This window comes from Onychomys torridus, chromosome 8 (genome assembly GCF_903995425.1).
Source record: "Onychomys torridus chromosome 8, mOncTor1.1, whole genome shotgun sequence".
Taxonomy (NCBI): domain Eukaryota; kingdom Metazoa; phylum Chordata; class Mammalia; order Rodentia; family Cricetidae; genus Onychomys; species Onychomys torridus.
In genome coordinates, this window is record NC_050450.1 from 11,858,371 (window position 1) to 11,877,004 (window position 18,634).

The window sequence follows — 18,634 nt, forward strand, 5'->3', positions numbered from 1 at the left end:
CCAGATGTGGGTAGGGGTGATGAGAAAGTAGGAAGTTTTGTTGGGTAAGCATGAGGACCAGAACCTGAGCACATGCTTGATGGGATTGGTGGTACCCCTGTAATTCCAGCCTTGAACGGCTTAGATGGAAGACAGGGGTCCCATAGCAAGCTGGGGAGGTGAGGGTGAGGACCAGTGCTTGCCTGGGTAAGATGTGACAGGTATGTGGGGCAGGCAGAGAAGCTTCCTGTAAGAACAGGGAGACATCATTGCAAAAATCAGAATCATTGGGTCTTGACGTCACATGTTGTTGGGAAGGCTGCCTCCACAGGCAGCTGACACGGCAAAGATGTGTGACATGTTTGTTGACACATTCTTTCAGCACCAGCTGCCAAGGCATCTGGGATCTGCACAAGTTTTGAAACAAAGCAGCTTTTATTGTAAACACATCCTCTGAGCCTCTCGCTCCATTGGCCACCTTCTCAGGAGTCCCCGTGCACCCGCTCCATTAACTGGAGGCTAGACTGTCCTCTAGGACCTCCAAGGCAGGGCATTGCAACTGATCACGGATCTTTCAGGAGACCTCCAATTCTGAGGTTAAAAAGGACTTTTTGGAACAGGGTCTTCTGACCCCCAGGCTAGCCTTGAATTTGTTACATAGTTAAGGATGGCCTGGAACTTCTGATATCATTTGCATCTACCTCCTGAGGGCTGGAATTAGAGTCACGCATAATCACACCCAGTTTGTGCAGTGCCTGGGATCAAACCTAGGGCTTTGTGCAGGCTAGGCGAGCACTGTACCAAGAGTTACACCCCCAGCACAGTAAAGAGTGGGGTTCCGTTCTTGACTAGGACTGGGCTTTTTTTTTGTCCCCTGCTTTCCTTTAGGGATCAAGTTTCTTGGCATGAGTGGACAAGGATGTCCTCCCAAGTCACACAGAAACTCACATACACTAAGTGTTGGACAGGATATGAAGTGATGGGACCCCACCCCCACCCCAATGCTGGCAGGAAGGGAAGTCAGGTCAGTAAGTGTGCAAACTGGCAGGATCTGCAGAAACAGAACACGAGCACTCACGACGGCCACAGCTCTGCTGCTAACTCTGTATCCATTAGAGACACATAAGTGAACTCCACAATGACACGGGCACCATTATCTGCAGCAGTCACCCTCCTGAGAGTGCCCGCTGGAACTTTCTTCAGGAGGGTAGATAAGCTGATGCAGTATATTCACACAGGGCAATGGAAATGCCATGAATTACTGAATGGACAGTCACCTGCCCACAAGAGGGTGAGGATGAATGTCCACATGATTTTTTGAAAAAAATAATCAAACATGATAAAGAGTATATGAGGAATGATTCTGTTTGTGGGGCAGTGAAGAGGAGAGACACGGGTGTCTTTTAGGAGAGAGGGGCAGGGTCTATCTAGTGCGGATGGTGGAAATCATAGCTAAGTGACCTGTCTTGATCCCTGTTACTATTCATCCATTCTCAGTGAGAGGTGAAGCCTATCATATCCTGTTATATAGTGCAGGCTCATGGTGGCACAAGTTCAGCACATTGGCATTGAAAGGGCAGCCACAGGATGCTAGATACCCCGCTCCTCCTGCCTCCCCCAGGACCATGCCTGTGTCACCAGAAGTTGTCGTGAAGGCTCCTAAGAGGCACAGCTAGGGAGATAGTTCTGTCTCCCTTGGGCCAGTGTGATCACATGTGCAGAAGCAGAAAACGGCATGGCTCTATTGCAGGTGGTGATGGGAGGTTTCAAGGAGACCAGGGAATCTGCCAATAGGCTGAATGAGCCTCCAGCTGGGAGCCTGGGGGGCCTGCCCCTAGGAGCAGAGTCCACAGCTAAGCTCAACAGACCCCGGCCCGAAGCAGAGGCCATACACAGGTATTGCTCTGAGTTTGTCATTTTGAGACAGGGTCTCATGTAGCCCAGGCTGGCTTCAAACTTGCTATGTAGCTGAGGATGAACTTGAACTCTGATCTTCTCCTGCCTCAGCTTCCAGAGTGCTTGAATTATAGGCATGTGCCACTATGAGTAGCTTTCAGGTATTGTTTTAAATCAAAAAATTGTGGCTGACTGTTCATATAATAATTGAAAATGAATATATATAACTATCAAAATTGCATGGTGGAACAAAGAGGAAAGTAAAATTTCTCTTGTTACTACTTACTATTTTAGACAGGCTCTCACATAACCCATTCTGGTCTCTAATTCCTGCAGCTGAGGGTGCCCTTGAACTTCTGGCCCTGCCTGCATCTCTCCAGTGAGGAAATCATTGATGCTCACCACCATGCCTGGTTCAGTAAGTGGTGTGGCTAGAACTCAGGCCTTCCCTCCTGCTGGCCACTCTGACAACTGATGCACCCCAGAAAGTGACATCTAAAGAAGGTCCTCACGGGAGCGTGGGAAGCAGTAGGCTTCTTGGACAGATTCACTGAGTACACCGAGGAGGGACCCGGTCTTCTCATGTGTTAAATGTTAGAGTCATGGCTCATACTCAGGACAGCTCTTCTATGCTGGAGCTTCTCAGCCAAGGTTACCGTACCCAGCAGAAGACAGGGGAAATGGCCATTTCTAAGACTGTGTGTGTGTGTGTCCATGACAAGAGGCCCCCACAACATGGAGTGGCCTGGCTCTAAACACCATCAGTGCCAAGCTGAGAAAACCTACTGAAGGCTAAACTATTTTTTTTCATTATTGTTAGCTATACTTATCTGGGAAGAGGGAATCTCAGTTGAGGCCTTCCCTCTGACAGATTGGCTTGTGAATAAGTCCATAGTACATTGTCTTGATTAATGATTGGTGTGAGAGGGGGTGGTGCCTTCCCTAGGCTGGTGGTCCTGGGTTATAAAAGAGAACAGGTTGAGCAAGCCCCGAGGAGCAGGCTGGTCAGCAGCAGCCTTCACGGCCTCCGTGTTCCCACCCTGACTTCTGTCAGGTATGAAGTCTGACATTAAGCCAAATGAGCCCTTTCCTCCCAAGTTGTTTTGGTTGGTGTTTTCTCACAGCAACAGAAATCGAACCAGGACAAAGGTGGTGTGAACTCTCGCTGCTCTGGTCCTACCTGAACCCTGCCCACTGATGTCTCTGCTCAGGCCATTCTGTCTTTTATTCCCCAAGCATGCCTCTTCTTCACTGGCTTGCCACCTCACAGCCTCTCCTCCCGCAGATCCCTGGGAAGTTCTTCCTGACCTCTGAGTGCTCCATCACAGATGAACTCAGTTCCTGGATTTACTTCCAGCACCTCCACCGGCCCATGTGACCTTGGGCAGCATGATTAATACTGACTGTCAACTTGACAGGATCTAGAAGCACCTCTGAGAATGTCTGCGAGTGACTTTCTAGATTGCATTGCAGTGGGAGAACCTGCCCTAAGTTTTTGTGGTGCCATCACAGGGCTGGAGTGCTGGACTAAATCAAGTGAGCTGAGCACCAGCTTTCACCTCTCCAGGCCTCCTGACTTCCAGTGCACTGTGACCAGCTGCCTTATCCCTGCCACCATGCCCTCCTCACACCATAGTGTGCCCCCAAATTACGAGCCCAAATAAGCATTTTCCCCTTAAGTAGCTTATGTCGTAGCAAATGAGAACACTAGGACAGGCAGATATATAATCCTTTTGCTCTTCAGTTTCTTCATCTATTAAACATTACCGAAACACAGAATGTTGCTGTCATAAAGCATAGACCACACTCTACTGGCAAAGGCAGGCAGATCTGAGAGTTCGAAGCCAGTCTGGTCTACAAAGTGAGTTCCAGGACAGCCAGGGCTGTTACACAGAGAATCCCTGTTTTGAAAAACCTAAATCCAAAATCAACCAAACCAAACCAAACCAGAAGAAGTACATTTATAAAGAGGAGCTGGGGGCTGGAGAGATGGCTCAGAGGTTAAGAGCACTGATTGTTCTTTCAGAGGTCCTGAGTTCAATTTCCAGCAACCACATGGTGGCTCACAGCCATCTGTAATGAGATCTGGCGCCCTCTTCTGGCCTGCAGTCATACATGCTGTATACATAATAAATTTAAAAAAAAAAAGGAGCTGGAGAGATGGCTCAGTTAAGATTACTTGATGCTCCTTGGCAGAAGACCTGGGTTTCCTTCCTGGTATCCACATCAAACTGTAACCAGCATCCTAAAATTCCTATTCTCAGGGATCTGATGCCCTTTTTTGGCTTCTGAGAGTACTGTATACACAAAATGCCCATTCATATATACATATACATAAATACACACACACACACACACACACACACACACACACACATATAAAATCAAATAAAAATTAAAACCACTGGGCCATGGTGCACGTCTTTAATCCTAGCACTCGGGAGGCAGAAGCAGGTGGATCTCTGTGAGTTCGAGGCCATCCTGGGCTACCAAGTGAGTTCCAGGAAAGGCGCAAAGCTACACAGAGAAACCCTGTCTCGAAAAACCAATAAAATAAAATAAAAATGAAAATAAAAAAATCTTTAAAAAAGATGACTAAACACCCTAACAATCATCTTGGAACTCTCATCCAATAACTGATGGAAGTGGATGCAGAGATCCTCAGCCAGGCCCCAGGTGGAGCTCCAGGTGTCCAACTGTCGAGAAAGAGGAGGGTCTGCAAGAGCGTGAATTGTTGAATCCAAGATTGCAAAAAGCACAGGGACAAATAGCCAAACGAATGGAAGCACATGAATTATGAACCAAAGGCTGTGGAGCCCCCAGCTGGATCAGGCCCTCTGGATAAGTGAGACAATTGAATAGCTTGACCTGTTTGGGAGGCACCCAGTCTGTGGGACCAGGATCTGTCCTTAGTGCATGAGCTGGCTGTTTGGAACCTTGGGCTTATACAGGGGCACTTTGCTCAGTCTGGAAGGAGGTGACAGGACTTGCCTGTACTGAATCCACCAGGTTTAAATGAATCCCCAGGGGTGCCTTGATCCTGGAGGACATGGGAATGGAGGGAAGGGGCTGGGGAGAAGGTGGGGGTGAGGGCGGGAGGGGGGAGGACAGGGGAACCCATGGCTGATGTATAAAATTTAAAACACATAATAATAAAGAAAAAAAAAAGAACACAATACTTGGCACATGCTACATGTTCATATATGTTAAGCATTATCATTGTCTAATGCTTGTACAGCACTGTGTCCTTTACTTTGTAGCCTAATTGTGGTTACAATTCTCAACTGCTCTATGGGGTTAAGAGACTGTCTCCATGGCAGTGGGGATGCTGGGCTTTTCAGGCTGTCCTAGTTACATTTTGTCACTGTGATAAGGACCATAATTAAAACAGCTCTGGGAGGAAAAGGTTTATTTGTCTTACAGGTCACAATCCATCACTGAGGGAAGCCAGGGCAGGAGCTCCAGGCAGGAACTGAAGCAGAATCCATGAAGGAACTGCTGCTCACCAGCGTGTTGCCCACAGCTTGCTCAACTTTTCTTAAAAATAAAATTTATTTTATTTTATGTGCATGCCTGAGTGTATGTATGTGCACCACATGCATACAGGAACCTGGAGGTCAGAAGAGGTGTTGTATCCCCTGGAACTGGAGTTACAGATGGTTGTAAACTGCCATGAGGGATCTAGGAACCCAACACACATCCTCTGCAAGAGCACCAAGTGCTCTTACCTATTAAGCCACCTCTCTAGCCCCTTAGCTTGCTCCCTTATACAACCCAGGAACACTGCCCAGGGTGGCACTGCCCACAGTGAGCTGGACACTCCCACATCTATCACTAGTCAAGGAAATGCCCCACAGATACGCCTACAGAACAATGGGACGGAGGCATTTCCTCTACCGAGTGTCCCCTCTTCCCAGGTGACTCTAGTTTGTCAAGCTGAAAAGACCTAGGCAGCACCTCACTAAGGCATCTGAGTGCCTGGCACAGGGCACACGCTCAGCAAGCATCTTGGATGCTGCAAAGGAACTGAGCAAGCATCTGAGTCTAAGGACGTCTAGTGAGTCTGGTCGTGAGCCGTCTCGTCTGTCCTTAGTCTGCACACCAGGGAGACATACCACATTCTGAGGCTGCTGGATGAGTTTCGCCAGAGCCGGATGGTTGTAACCTGGGGAGAGGAGGGTGCAGTAAGGTTAGGGAATGCCACCGCAGCTGAGACCCCCCTCCCCAACCCCAGTTCTTCCCTCCCCACGTTTTCATCTCCAAAATACTCTGCATGTGTCAAAGGCTCTGACCCCTGACTTGAAATCTCTGTGAATGCAGCCCGGAGAGCCCCAAGTTCCCTGAGGACATGGGGATGTTTGTTCAGGTTTGAGACACCACCTGCAATGTGACCACCATGTCACATGGTACATAGTGCCTTCATATACACATGCATGTTCCTAGGGTCCCACTGCTTTTACTTTCCAGAGGGGCTGATGTTACACAATCTGAAAAGCATCTTACAGCCATCAGGTAAATAAACTGTGATTTAACACACAATAAACTCCTTGCTGTGCCACCATGTAGCCGGAGAAAAGGATGAGTCCATTTGTGCTTCTGGAATCAGTGGTGTGATCTGCTACTAAGTGAAAAGGGGGCAGATAGAAAGTAGGTGTGGGGCTGGAGAGATGGCTCAGCTGTGAAGAGCACTGGCTGCTCTTCCAGAGGTCCTGAGTTCAATTCCCAGCACCCACATGGCAGCTAACAACTATCTGTAACTCCAAGATCTGACGTCCTCACACAGACATACATGCAGGTAAAACACTAATGTATATAAAAGAATAATAAATAAATAAAAAAAGAAAAGTGTGCACATGTATGCACTGAATAGCTTATTAGAAGAAACCAATAATAATGGCTTTTTAAGGATTATCTCAGTAGACGCAAAAAAAAAAAAATTGGCAAAATGCAGTGTTGCTTCGTGATAAAAACACTCAACAAGCAAGGAACTGAGGTTGGAGGTGGGGGCCCATGCCTATAATCTAGTAGTTCAAGGTCATCCTTGGCTACATAGTAAATTTGAGGTGAACCTGGGATATATGAAATCTGTCTTCAAACAAATGAACAAACAATAAATAAGAAGGGCCGGTGAGATGGCAGGTAAAGTGCATGCCCCCTAAAGCCAACAACAAGAGTTAAATCCCTAGAATCTACAGAAATGTGACAGCAGGAATTGACTTCAGAGTTGTCTTGTGACTTCCGCACAAATACTATGGTATACATCTGTATGCGTGCACATACACACAATAATAATAATAGAAAACAAACAAAAGTATCCCCAAAGCAAAACCCCAAAACAAAAGTAACTGCTGCAAGCCTCAGGAATGTAGTAGGAATTCGGCTGTATATGCTAAAGCTATACCTGGAAAAATCAAGGAATTCTTCCAGAGGAAAAAGCCAAATCTCAAGGAGTATTTGGTGATATTTGGCTTTTAATATATTAGCTATCTTCTTCTTTGAATTTCATATGCACTTTCATAGTTTTTCCCAGTTGATTCTTTATCCTAAAAACTACTAAACAGTGTGGATTGATTACTCTTTGGACATATACATTTAAGGTATTTGAAGAACAGCCTCAGGAAAGGCTTCCTTTCTCTAGGCAAACAGAAATAACATTCCATACCACCACCTGCAAGTCTCCTGAGTTAAGGTAAATTCCATAAAGAGACACTGCCTAGATTCAGTCGGACCTTGGGTACATAGCTTTGTTTCTTGTGCAAAATTAAGCTCAGACCCTCCTTTCTTATACAGCCTTAGTGGTGTTTATATTAACATTATAGACTCCTAACATTTACCTAACCACCTCTAAGGAATGTAGTTTGATACATAAATTCCCTTTTTCTGATATGTTAACCGATTTTTGCTCTTAGTTGATCTTCTCCCTTTACCACTCCCCTTTTGGGTTAGAAAAAAAAGCCTGATGGTCACTGCCTGAGGAAAACTCTTGTCTGCCTTTATGACCCTGTAAGTATTCAAACCTGGTGACCTTGCCTTAGCCAGAGCTCTGCTATTACTGGGGTGTATAACTATAAACCTCAGAGACTGGGGGACTTGATTGGAGAACTGGATGGACGAGATGGGGATGAGGAAGAGCCTGGCGGGGAAGAACTAGGTGGGTAAGAACAAGATAGGAAAGACCAAGATGGGGCAGAACTAAGATGAAGGAATCAAGACAGAACTTAGAGGGGAGAGCAGAAAGATGTGGAGAGAATCAGACAAGAAAGGAGCTAAGTGTGAGAGCAGAAAAGAAGCTGTGGAGAGAGAACTGACTCAGAGAATGAAGTGTGTGGACTAAAGAGTTTCGTGTGCACAGACTTGTTAGCGAAACCCCTCAGATTAATCTGCTGCCAGTGGCATCTCTTGTGGAACCCCGAGTGAAGGCTATCGAGGGGCTGGACCCCATAGCTTTTGTTGTTTGTTTTTGTTTTTGTTTTTGTTTTTTCAAGACAGGGTTTCTCTGTGTAGCTTTGTGCCTTTTCTGGAACTTACTTGGTAGCCCAGGCTGGCCTTGAACTCACAGAGATCTGCCTGGCTCTGCCTCCCAGTGCTGGGATTAAAGGCGTGCGCCACCACCGCCCAGCAAACTTACTTTCTTTCTTTCTTTCTTTCTTTCTTTCTTTCTTTCTTTCTTTCTTTCTTTCTTTCTTTCTGTAGCTTTTGGTAAGTAACCAAAATGCTAAGAATTAAAAGGCACCTCAGTTTGATAAAGGATGTTTGTGCAAAACCTCCTTGGGCTAGGGATGTAGTTGAAGTTGGCAGAGTGCTTGCCTAGCAGGTCCCGGGTTCTACCCCCAGAACCATGTAAACTAGGCTTGCTGGCGCACAACTGCAATCCCAGCAATCCAGAGTAGAGGTAGAAGGGTTAGAAGTTCAAGGTCATCTTCGACTACATAGTGAGTTTCAGTCTAGACCCTGTTTCAGAACAGAAAGGAGAGGGAGAGAGGAAGAATGGAAGAGAGGGAGGGAATGGGGGGAGGGAGGGAGAATGAGGGGGGGAGATGAAAACCTCATCGCTAATGTCCTCATCAACAGTGAAAAGACCCTATATTTCTCTGCAAACTCAAGAGCAAGACAAAGACATCCACTGTCACTACTGCAGCACTAGATTCTAGTCAGTGTGACCAGACAAGAAAAGGAAATACAGTCAGACAGTGGTGGTGCACATTCTTAATCCCAGCACTCAGGAGGCAGAGGCAGGCTCTGTGAGGTTGGAACAGAGAGTTCCAGGACAGCCAGGGCTACACAGAGAACCCCTGTTTCGAAAAACAAAAACAAAATAAAACAACAAAGATCAAATTGTATTTTTATCCACTTATAATGAATGGCCCCCAAATTGAATCTAAGAAAAGTATATTGAATGGCATCATTATTAATGTTTCCTCCCCAACAAGCAGCTCCTGAAAACTAGATGCCCATTGTGCTGTTGAACCAGAGAAAGCATGTAAATATAGCTTGATCTGACTCAGTAATCTTAGAAAACTTTCATAGAAACTTCAGGTTTTACCTATACATTTCTGAAACATACATCTCTCTCTCTCTCTCTCTCTCTCTCTCTCTCTCTCTCTCTCTCTCACTCACACACACACACACACACACACACACACACACACACACACACACACACACCAGCTAGATGGATCAGCAGGAAAAGGTATTTGCCATAAGCCTGATGGCCTGATGATGATGGTGATGATTTTTAAAAAGCCCAGCAGGTGTGATAGAAGAGGTTGAGGCAGGAGAACCGTGATTTTTGAGGGTAGCCTAGACTACATAGTGAGTTCTAGGTCAACTTGAGGTACATAGCAAGACTCTGTAACAAACAAAATAAAATGAATAAAATTCATTCTGATTCCCATTTCGTGAGCATCAACTACATGCCTGGCTCTGAGCTAATGCTTGACCCTGATAATCCTTCCTTATTCTGCCAGAAGCCCTATGGGGTCAGGCATGGCCAGGCAGTTGGTGCAGATGAAAAACAGCAGATGCAGCTGGGTATGGTGGTGTATGCATGTAATCCCAGCTCTTGGGAGGTGTAGGCAGGAGAATCAGGAATTCAAGGCCAGTTTGGCCTACACAGTGAGTTTGGGGCTAGCTGGGGCTACATAAGATCCTCTCTACTCTCCTCCCTCCCCTTGAAAATAGTATGACTCTAAGAAATTAGGGAACATCCTCATGTCCTCTATGTCAAGGCAGGCCTCAGACCCCACAATTCTGCTTAGAATCACCCTCTCTTTTATGGCGATTTACATGTATTGAGTATCTACAGTGTGCAGGGAACTTTCTATTCATTACTGCTAGTTCTATGGTCAAGGTTTCTATTGACTGTCAACTTGACAGTACTTAGAATCATCTGGGAACCAGCCTTTAGATGTGCCTTGCAGAATTTAATTGATTAGGTAAATTGAGGTAGGAAGGCACTCACTCTGAAAATGGGTGGTACCATATTGAGTTCCATGCTAGCCAGGGCTATACAATGAGACCTATCTCTAAGATAAAAGATACCTAGACAGATAGACAGATAGATAGGTGAATAGATGACAGATAGATAGATGATAGATATGATGAAGGATAGATGATAGATAGGATATAGAAATAGATGATAGGTAGATAGATAAGATGATAGGTAGGAAGGTAGGTAGACAGACAGAGAGACAGACTGAGCTGAGTACCAGCATCCGTCACCTTATGCTTCCCGACTATGCATGGTGTGACTAGCCATTTCTCTGTCTTGCTACCATGTTTCCCCTGACTTGATGGACGGTATCTTTAAACTGAGCCAGAATAAACCCTTCTCTCTTAAGTTGCTTTGGTCAGGGTATTTTATGAGAGCACCAGGAAAGTAATGAACACACCTGGCAATAATCTCGGCAGGAAGGCCAAAGGAAGACGTGTGCACTAATGTCTGGAGACGGACCGTGAGACGCCTTTGCCCACTCCATCCCCACCGAGGACTCACTCAGCGCAATGCATTTTAGTTGAATGAATTAATAGCACAGTAAACCAGTGATGTGGGCAAGAACTCAAAAACTTATAAGGCATATGAGGAAAGAGCCCTAGGGGGAGCTTAGAGCGGAAGTGGGTTTTTACCACACATAATTGCAATGTTTCTTCCACTCATCTGTGGAGATCTTGGCCCCTGAGGTGATGTATTCAGAGCTTGTTTGCAGCTACTCCTGGTCTTTGGAAGGTGATTAGGTCATGTGGATGGAGCCCTCATGAAGGGAGTTAGTGCCTTTATAAAAATCAAGGGTTTTTTGTTTTTTTTTTTTTTTTTTTGCCTCCCATCTTGTGAGGACCCTGTGGGAAGTCAGCACCTTGTCCCAGAAAGACAGGGATGCCTGAATCTGTGATGCCTGAATCTTGGACTCCCAGCTCTCAAAACTGGGCGAGAGCATTGTTAGCTATAAGCTACTCAGTCTCCAGTGTTTTGTCTTAGTGTCCTCACTGGAGGAAGACGTCTATTTTTTAACTGGAATACATCTACTTTGATAAAGGAGGCTTTGTGTCACTGAGACTAGAGGCTGGATGAAGTGAAAACAACCTTCGTGGGTCTGCCTGAGGCTCTGGACCTGGGCCCATTCTCCTCACTAAAAGGCTGTTTAGACAAGTATTAAACATACAGCACCACCAGGCAAGACTCTGGCTTCACTGTGCTGGCTGTGGAGAACAGATGGGGGTGGGGAAGGGTGCAGAGGGGGAGTTAACATAATTGGGTCTCTTCCCTAGCCCACGCAGGCTTGCAGGGCCCAGGACTAGACACTGCTCATCACTCAAGGAGAGAACACTCTCTGGGTTTTTCCAACCATTTTCTGGCCAGAGTTCTGGCTTATCATGCCGCCTGGGTGTCTATGACTTTTCTGCCTCAGTAGATAAGCCTGGTCCTGGGAAACCTCATTAAATTTCAGAGGCAGCTCGAGTCACTGGCTCCCAAAGGAGAGAGATGAAAACAGAGCTCCAATTAGAACAACCTGGCTTTGAGTTGTGGGACCCCCACAGCAGGGCAGGTATCTACAAGGCTGCTCTGTGGTGGGCTGAGGTGGGCTCACTGTCTGTGTCCTGGAAGGACCTCAGACTCCCTGGACCACCAAGCAGGTTCTGTGACCTCCGGGAATCTAAAGTGAGGTCAGTGGAGGGTAATATTAAAAGACTCTGTGATAGGGCAGTCATGGCCATATACTAATGTGTGAAGCGCTTGGCAACATGCCAGGTTTCTGGTAAATTCTCAGTGAGTATTAGCTTAGAAACTATCTGGAAGCCGGGTTGGTAGTGCATGCCTATGCCAGCTAGCCCTTGGGGGTGAGCTCAAAACCAGCCTGGGGGGCATTGAGATGGCTGAGTGGGTAAAGGTGCTTGCTGCCACGGCTGATGACCTGAGTTCAAGCCCTCAAACCTACAGGGTGGAAGGAGAGAACTGACTCCTGCCAGCTGTCCTCTGACCTCCACACTTGCACCATGGCATGCACATGCACACTCACACATGTGCACACAACAAATAAATAAATATAAAACCAAATAACAACAGATGAAAACCAAGGGGAGAAGGGTTTGTAAGTCTTGAAATCCTTGGTGCCTTCAGAGGCTGAGGCATCCCTGAAGGATGAGTCACTGTTGCTGTCTGGTCACATCTCAGTAGGAAATTAGAAGGTCTGAGGACAAGTGCTGGGGAGGTAGAGGAGGAATGGACACCCAAGGCTGGGGTTCAGGGAGATCCCAGGGTGCCAGGAGGTGGGGGTGGAGAGCTGTTAACACAGAGCATCAGAACCAACTCCCCATGCCTGTCTCTTCTACAGTAGATAAGTAGTATCATCTGTGAAGGGACAGACACAGCCCACAGGCCACTGAACACAGCTGGGTATCTATCAACCAAAGGGACAATAACCATCCAAGCTGCAAACAGCAGCTGCCTCATTTCCAAATTAACCCTGTCTGTCCCACTGTCTGTATTAGCTCCATGTGGCTGGGAGAGGAGCCCAGTTGAGGCAGGTGCTGCTAGCATCCACTGAGGTTACATTTCCCAGGCAGATCATCCCCATATTCCAGCTGCTGTCTGTGTTGGCTGATAATGGCTCCAGCTGCCTCCTCCTCCTCCAGAAACTGCCTTCCATGCCTGGAGGCCGCTTGCTGGGCCTCCTCTTGGCAGTGGATAGGCAATGAGTGGCCAGCTCAAGGGTGCAAAAGGGCTAGTGTCTGCCTCAGTCTAGCATGCAGAGAGTCTCCTGTGAGAGCAGAGACCTCACCCTTTTGATCTTCTCTTGCTGGAAGCTATCTTCCTGCCTTCCCTTTCAGTTCAGGCATTCCTTCAGCAGATTCCATGAAGAATCCTCGTCACAGGCTCTGATAGGAAACCCAACCTAGACAGCACCATTGAGCTGTGATTGCTCTGTGAGTTTACCTCTTCTAGCTTTCTTCACCTAGTTGCAAAATTGGCAAAGAAATGAATACACACTCATCTGGTGACATCTGGAGGAGGAGAGAAGGCCCTCGTAGGTGTTAGAGCACAGAGGCTGCACCTGTTGAGTACCTTCCCCAAGCTGCAAAGCAGCTAACAGCGAAGGTGGGGTGGGGCAAGAGGACCAGCTCCCAAATCACTGCTTTGTACACTATTTAGCGCCTTTGCTAACCTGATAAGCTCAGAGACCATTCCCTTCCTAAGTGCAGCGACTCCTGCCCTCTAAAGGCTATAAATGTAAGGATCTCCTTCCTTCGCTCTGTGAATTGCTGCAGGATCTCCTATCCCAGCTTCCCTCACTTCAAGTGTCAGAGTCATTAAAAGCAAATTGATTGCATCACCTCTGCTTACCAAACCTGTAAAGAATCTTTATTATTTACAATAATATCTAATGGGCTGGAGCTGTGGCTCAATGATTAAGAACACTTCCTGCTCTTGCAGAAAATCCAAGTTCAGTTCTCAACACCAATATTAGGTAGTTCCCAATCATCTGTGACTCCAGCTTCAGGGATTCCAGGAGTATCTGTACTCACATACATACACATAATTAAATAAGTCTTAAATATAACGTGAACAAACAATGTCTAGGGACTGGAAAGATGGCTCAACAGTTAACAGCACAGCTACTCTTCTAGAAGACCCTGCTTTTATTTCCACTACCACATGGAGGCTCACAACCATCTGTAATTTGGGTCCCAGGGGATGCAATGCCCTCTTCAGGTCTTTGTAGGTACTGCACACAGGTGGTATACATACATGCAAGCAAAACACCCCCATACTTAAAATTAAAAGAAAAATCCTTAGCAACAACAAAACAGTGTCTAATCATGTCCTCTCCACCATTACTTGTTCATTCACTTACTCTTGGTGAGAGAGGCTGGTAAAACATGGAGGACAAATATTTAAAGCCTGATAATCATAACTAAAAGGAAGCGAGAGGTGACTGTCCATCTCTTACCTATGGGGACAGAGGAGATCTGAGAATACAGGTCCAACATGCGGTTGCCATCCACATCTACTAGGTAGTTGCCTCGGCTTTCTTCATAGTTGCAGAAAAAGTGCACAGCCTCTGCATTCTTGGGAAAGAGGAAACTGGTTCAGGCTGGCTACTCCTCCCCAGATTCATAGTCTTTTAGGACTAGGCTTGGACCGTGGAAACAGACTACATCCTGCTCATTCTACACTACATGGGAATCTGTGGGTGCTGGCTAGCTTCTGTGTCTTTCTCTGGGAAAGATGATCCAAGTGGCTTGCTTTAAATTGGTTTGTGAAGCCATGGTGTTGTGTTTTGTGAAATTTTATGTCTGGTTTGTTGATCACAACAAAAAATGGTTGAGAAGTAACTCAGAAGCAAGTTCGGACAAGTCAAAGAATGTGTGGTGGGCCTCAGAGGAGCCACTAAGAAAACTAGAAATGAATAGAAATTAGAAATATAAAAACATGGGCTGGAGAGGTGACTCAGTAGTTAAGAACTTGTATTGCGTATACAGAGGACCCAAGTTTGGTTCTAAGCACCCATGTGAGATGGCTGCCTGCAACTCCAGCTCCAGGGGGATCTGACTCCCTCTTCTGGCCACCATGGGTAACTACACATAAGCGCATACACAAACAGACATGCACACATAAATACAATCATTAAAAAAAGAAATAGTAGAAGGAATCTCCTTGTGCCCACTCACCTGGATTGTGTTCAGCTGTTTCATTAATTCCTGCAGGCAAGAACAGAAGTATCAGCCATGGATGGTACTCTCCTGCCAAAGTGTCTTAAATATCTCCCATGTTTTTCCAATTATTGAGGCTTTGTTTTTGGCTTCGATGCCAAGAACTTGATAGCCTATTAGTCAATATTATAAATAAATATTTAAAAATTACTTAATACAGATAATTGATAAAAATCTACTCCACATCACAGTAAGTGGCAATTACAACAGATAGATCAGAGATTCGGATTTAAATATTCGGGAAAGTAAAGGAAGCAAAAAGTTATTTTATTCTCTTATTTATTTTTGAGACAGAGTCTATTGTGTAGCCCTGGCTGGCCCAGAACTCAGTAAGTACACTAGGTCAGCCTCAAACTTATAAAGATACACCACTTCAACTTCAGAGTTCTGGAATTAAGGGCTTTGTGCCACCACACCAGCCTGGAAGTACAAATGTAGCAAAAAAAAATTTTACGCTGAAGGCATTTAATGTCCAAAAATAAAGAACCCTCTCTTCTTTTTCTGTGGTACTGGGGATAGAATCTAGAGTCTTGCACATGATGGGTAAGTTTTCTACAACTGAGCACAACAATTAATAAATGGGACCTCTTGAAACTGAGAAGCTTTTGCAGGGCAAAAGACACAGTCAATAAGACAAAAAGACAGCCTACAGAATGGGAAAAGACCTTCACTAATCCCACATCTGAGAAAGGATTGATCTCCACAGAATATAAAGAACTCAAGAAACTAGACATCAAAATACTGAATGATCCAATTAAAAAATGGGCTAAAGAGCTAAACAGAGAATTCACAAAAGAAGAATCACAAATGGACAAAAGACATTTAAAGAAATGCTCAACATCCTTAATCATCAGAGAAATGCAAATCAAAACGACTCTGAGATACCACCTTACACCTCTCAGAATGGCTATGATCAAAAACACTAATGACAGTCAGTGTTGGAGAGGATATGGAGCAAAGGGAACACTCCTCCACTGTTGGTGGGAGTGTAAACTTGTACAACCACTGTGGAAATCAGTATGGCAGTTTCTCAGAAAATTTGGAATCGAACTACCTCAAGACCCAGCCATACCACTCTTGGGCATATACCCAAGGAATGCTCAATCATACCACAAAGACACATGCTCAACTATGTTCATAGCAGCACTATTCATAACAGCCAGAACCTGGAAACAACCTAGATGCCTGTCAACTGAAGAATGGATTAAGGAAATGTGGTAAAATACACGATGGAGTACTACTCAGCAGAGAAAAACAATGACAGCATGAAATTTGCAGGTAAATGGATGGAAATAGAAAAAATCATCCTGAGTGAGGTAACCCAAACCCAGAAGGACAAACATGGTATGTACTCACTCATAAGTGGATTCTAGATATAAAGCAAAGGACAATCAGACTGCAACCCACAGTACCATGTAGGCTATATATATATAGCAGGGGGGACCCTAGGATGACTGTGGCTTATAATAAGTTTTGGTTTTACTCAATTACTCTTGAAACCTTCATGTGGCCTGGGTCATTTTCACACATCTCTAGCAGACGCTCTGAGAGGATGCCTAAGCCACCTGGCACCTGTCTCCTGGGTCTTTGTCCCAGGTGTGGCTGACTCACCTGAGATCTAGGCCCTGGGACTTCTGTCTTCATCAGTGGCCCATCATAGTCAAATTCAATGTCAACCTTGGCAGCAGCTTGACTGATGTATCTGGATCCTGCAACACAGAAGACCAATGAGAAGCCCCGTGACAAGACACAAGGAGAATTAGCCTCAACAGATGCCCTCAGTCCTTAACAGGGGGCCCAGGACCTCAGCTTTGTTCAGACAAGGACATCCAGAAATGCTGCATCTGACCCAATTAGACCTGTGAGAACAATGAAGATTCTAAGACTGGGAGAAGCCACAGCCAGCGAAGTAGCTGGAAATGCTCCATCGTAAGGGAGCATGACGAGCTGACCCAGCTTCCTGTTCCTTGTGTTTGCTGGCTTGCCCTAGGTGCACAGTGAGTGTGCAGTGCCTGGAGGCCCGAAGGTGTCAGATTCCTGGGAACTGAAGAGGCTGGAACTCCAAGGCGGCTGTGAGCTGAGTGGCGTGGGTGCTGGAAACCAAACCCAGGTCCTCTGCAAGAGCAGCAAGTGCTCTTACCTGACGAGCCATCTCCAGCCTCCATTTCACTTTGTGAAGACACGTAGCAAGAAAATGATGAACCCAGTGTACTGAGCTCCCAACGTGTGGGAAGGCCTAGGTTCCATGCTCAGCATGTGTGTGTGTGTGTGTGTGTGTGTGTGTGTGTGTGTGTGTGTGTGTAGGTCAGAGGACAACTTTTGGGAGTTAGTTCTTTCCTTTGCCTGTGGGTTCAGGGTTGAATCTAGGTCATTATTCTTGAATGGCATGTGCTTTCTCCGGCTGAGCTCTCCTGCCTGTCCAAAACCTTCAAGGACCGAAGACTGAAGAGACGGCTCACTTCCTGCTCTTGTAGAGGACTCAGCTCAGCTCCCAGCACCCACATTAGGAAGACCTCAACAGCCTGTAATTCCAGCTCTGGAGAGTTGATGCCTTCTTCTGGCCTCTGGAAGTACCTTCACACCACACACACACACACACACACACACACACACACACACACACACACACACTTTAAAAAAATTCAGAGGCTGGAGAGATGGCTCAGTGGTTAAGGCCACTGGCTGCTCTTCCAGAGGTCTTGCGTTCAGTTTCCAGCACCTACATATTGGCTCATAACATCTACAATAGGTTCTGATGCCCTCTTCTGGTGTGTACACATACATGCAGACAAAGCAGCACCCACATACATAAAATACATAAATACATTTAAAAAAGAAACCCAGTCCAAATTAAAGCCAGTTGTATATCTGCAGAGCAGAGTCTCTCAGCCTCAGGACTGCTGACATGTTGGCTGGTCATCGTTGGCTGCTCAAACACTTCAGGTGCTCAGAGACATCCTTGCCATCGGACAGTGGGATACAATGTACACCCATCCTGGTTAAGCTCTAAGAGGGGAGCTGAGTGCAAGGGCATGTGCCTGATTGCAGATACTAGGGTAGTTGAAGCAGGAGATCCCTTGAGCCCAGGAATTCAAGGCCAGTTTGGGAAACATCATGAGGCCCTGTCCATATCAATCACTTTTTTCACTGCTGTGATGAAGTTCCTGGAAAAGGAACACAAGGAAGGGTGGGTTTCTTTTGGCCTACAGTGTGAGGGTTACAGTTATCATGGCGGGGAAGCCTCGTGACAGGACTGTGAGGTCACAGTGTCTACAGTCAGTAAGAGATGGAGATGGACACTGGTGTTCATCTTGGTTTCTCCTGGTTTTTGTTTTGTTTTTGGGTTTTCAAGATGACGTTTCTCTCTGTGTAGCTCTGGCTATCCTAGAATTCACTCTGTAGACCAGGCTGGCCTCGAACTCACACAGATCTGTCTGCCTCTGCCTCTCAAGTGCTGGGACTACAGGTGTGCGCCACCATCGCCCGGTGTCAGTTGTTCTCAACCTGTGGGTATAACCCCTTTGGGGGTTATATATCAGATATCCTACAC

The 18,634-nt window shown here is 46.1% G+C and overlaps 1 protein-coding gene across 1 annotated transcript in view; it reads right to left on the reverse strand.

The window, feature by feature from the left end:
- Positions 1 to 18,634, reverse strand: part of Abat (4-aminobutyrate aminotransferase) — a 104,267-nt gene that overhangs the window by 24,512 nt on the left and 61,121 nt on the right. Inside the window, exons 3-6 of the mRNA XM_036195629.1 lie at positions 16,696 to 16,793; positions 15,043 to 15,072; positions 14,322 to 14,439; positions 5,991 to 6,040 (exon numbers count right to left, since the gene is read on the reverse strand). Of these exons, the coding sequence (XP_036051522.1) occupies positions 5,991 to 6,040; positions 14,322 to 14,439; positions 15,043 to 15,072; positions 16,696 to 16,793 (296 nt within the window). The remainder of the gene's footprint in view (positions 1 to 5,990; positions 6,041 to 14,321; positions 14,440 to 15,042; positions 15,073 to 16,695; positions 16,794 to 18,634) is intronic.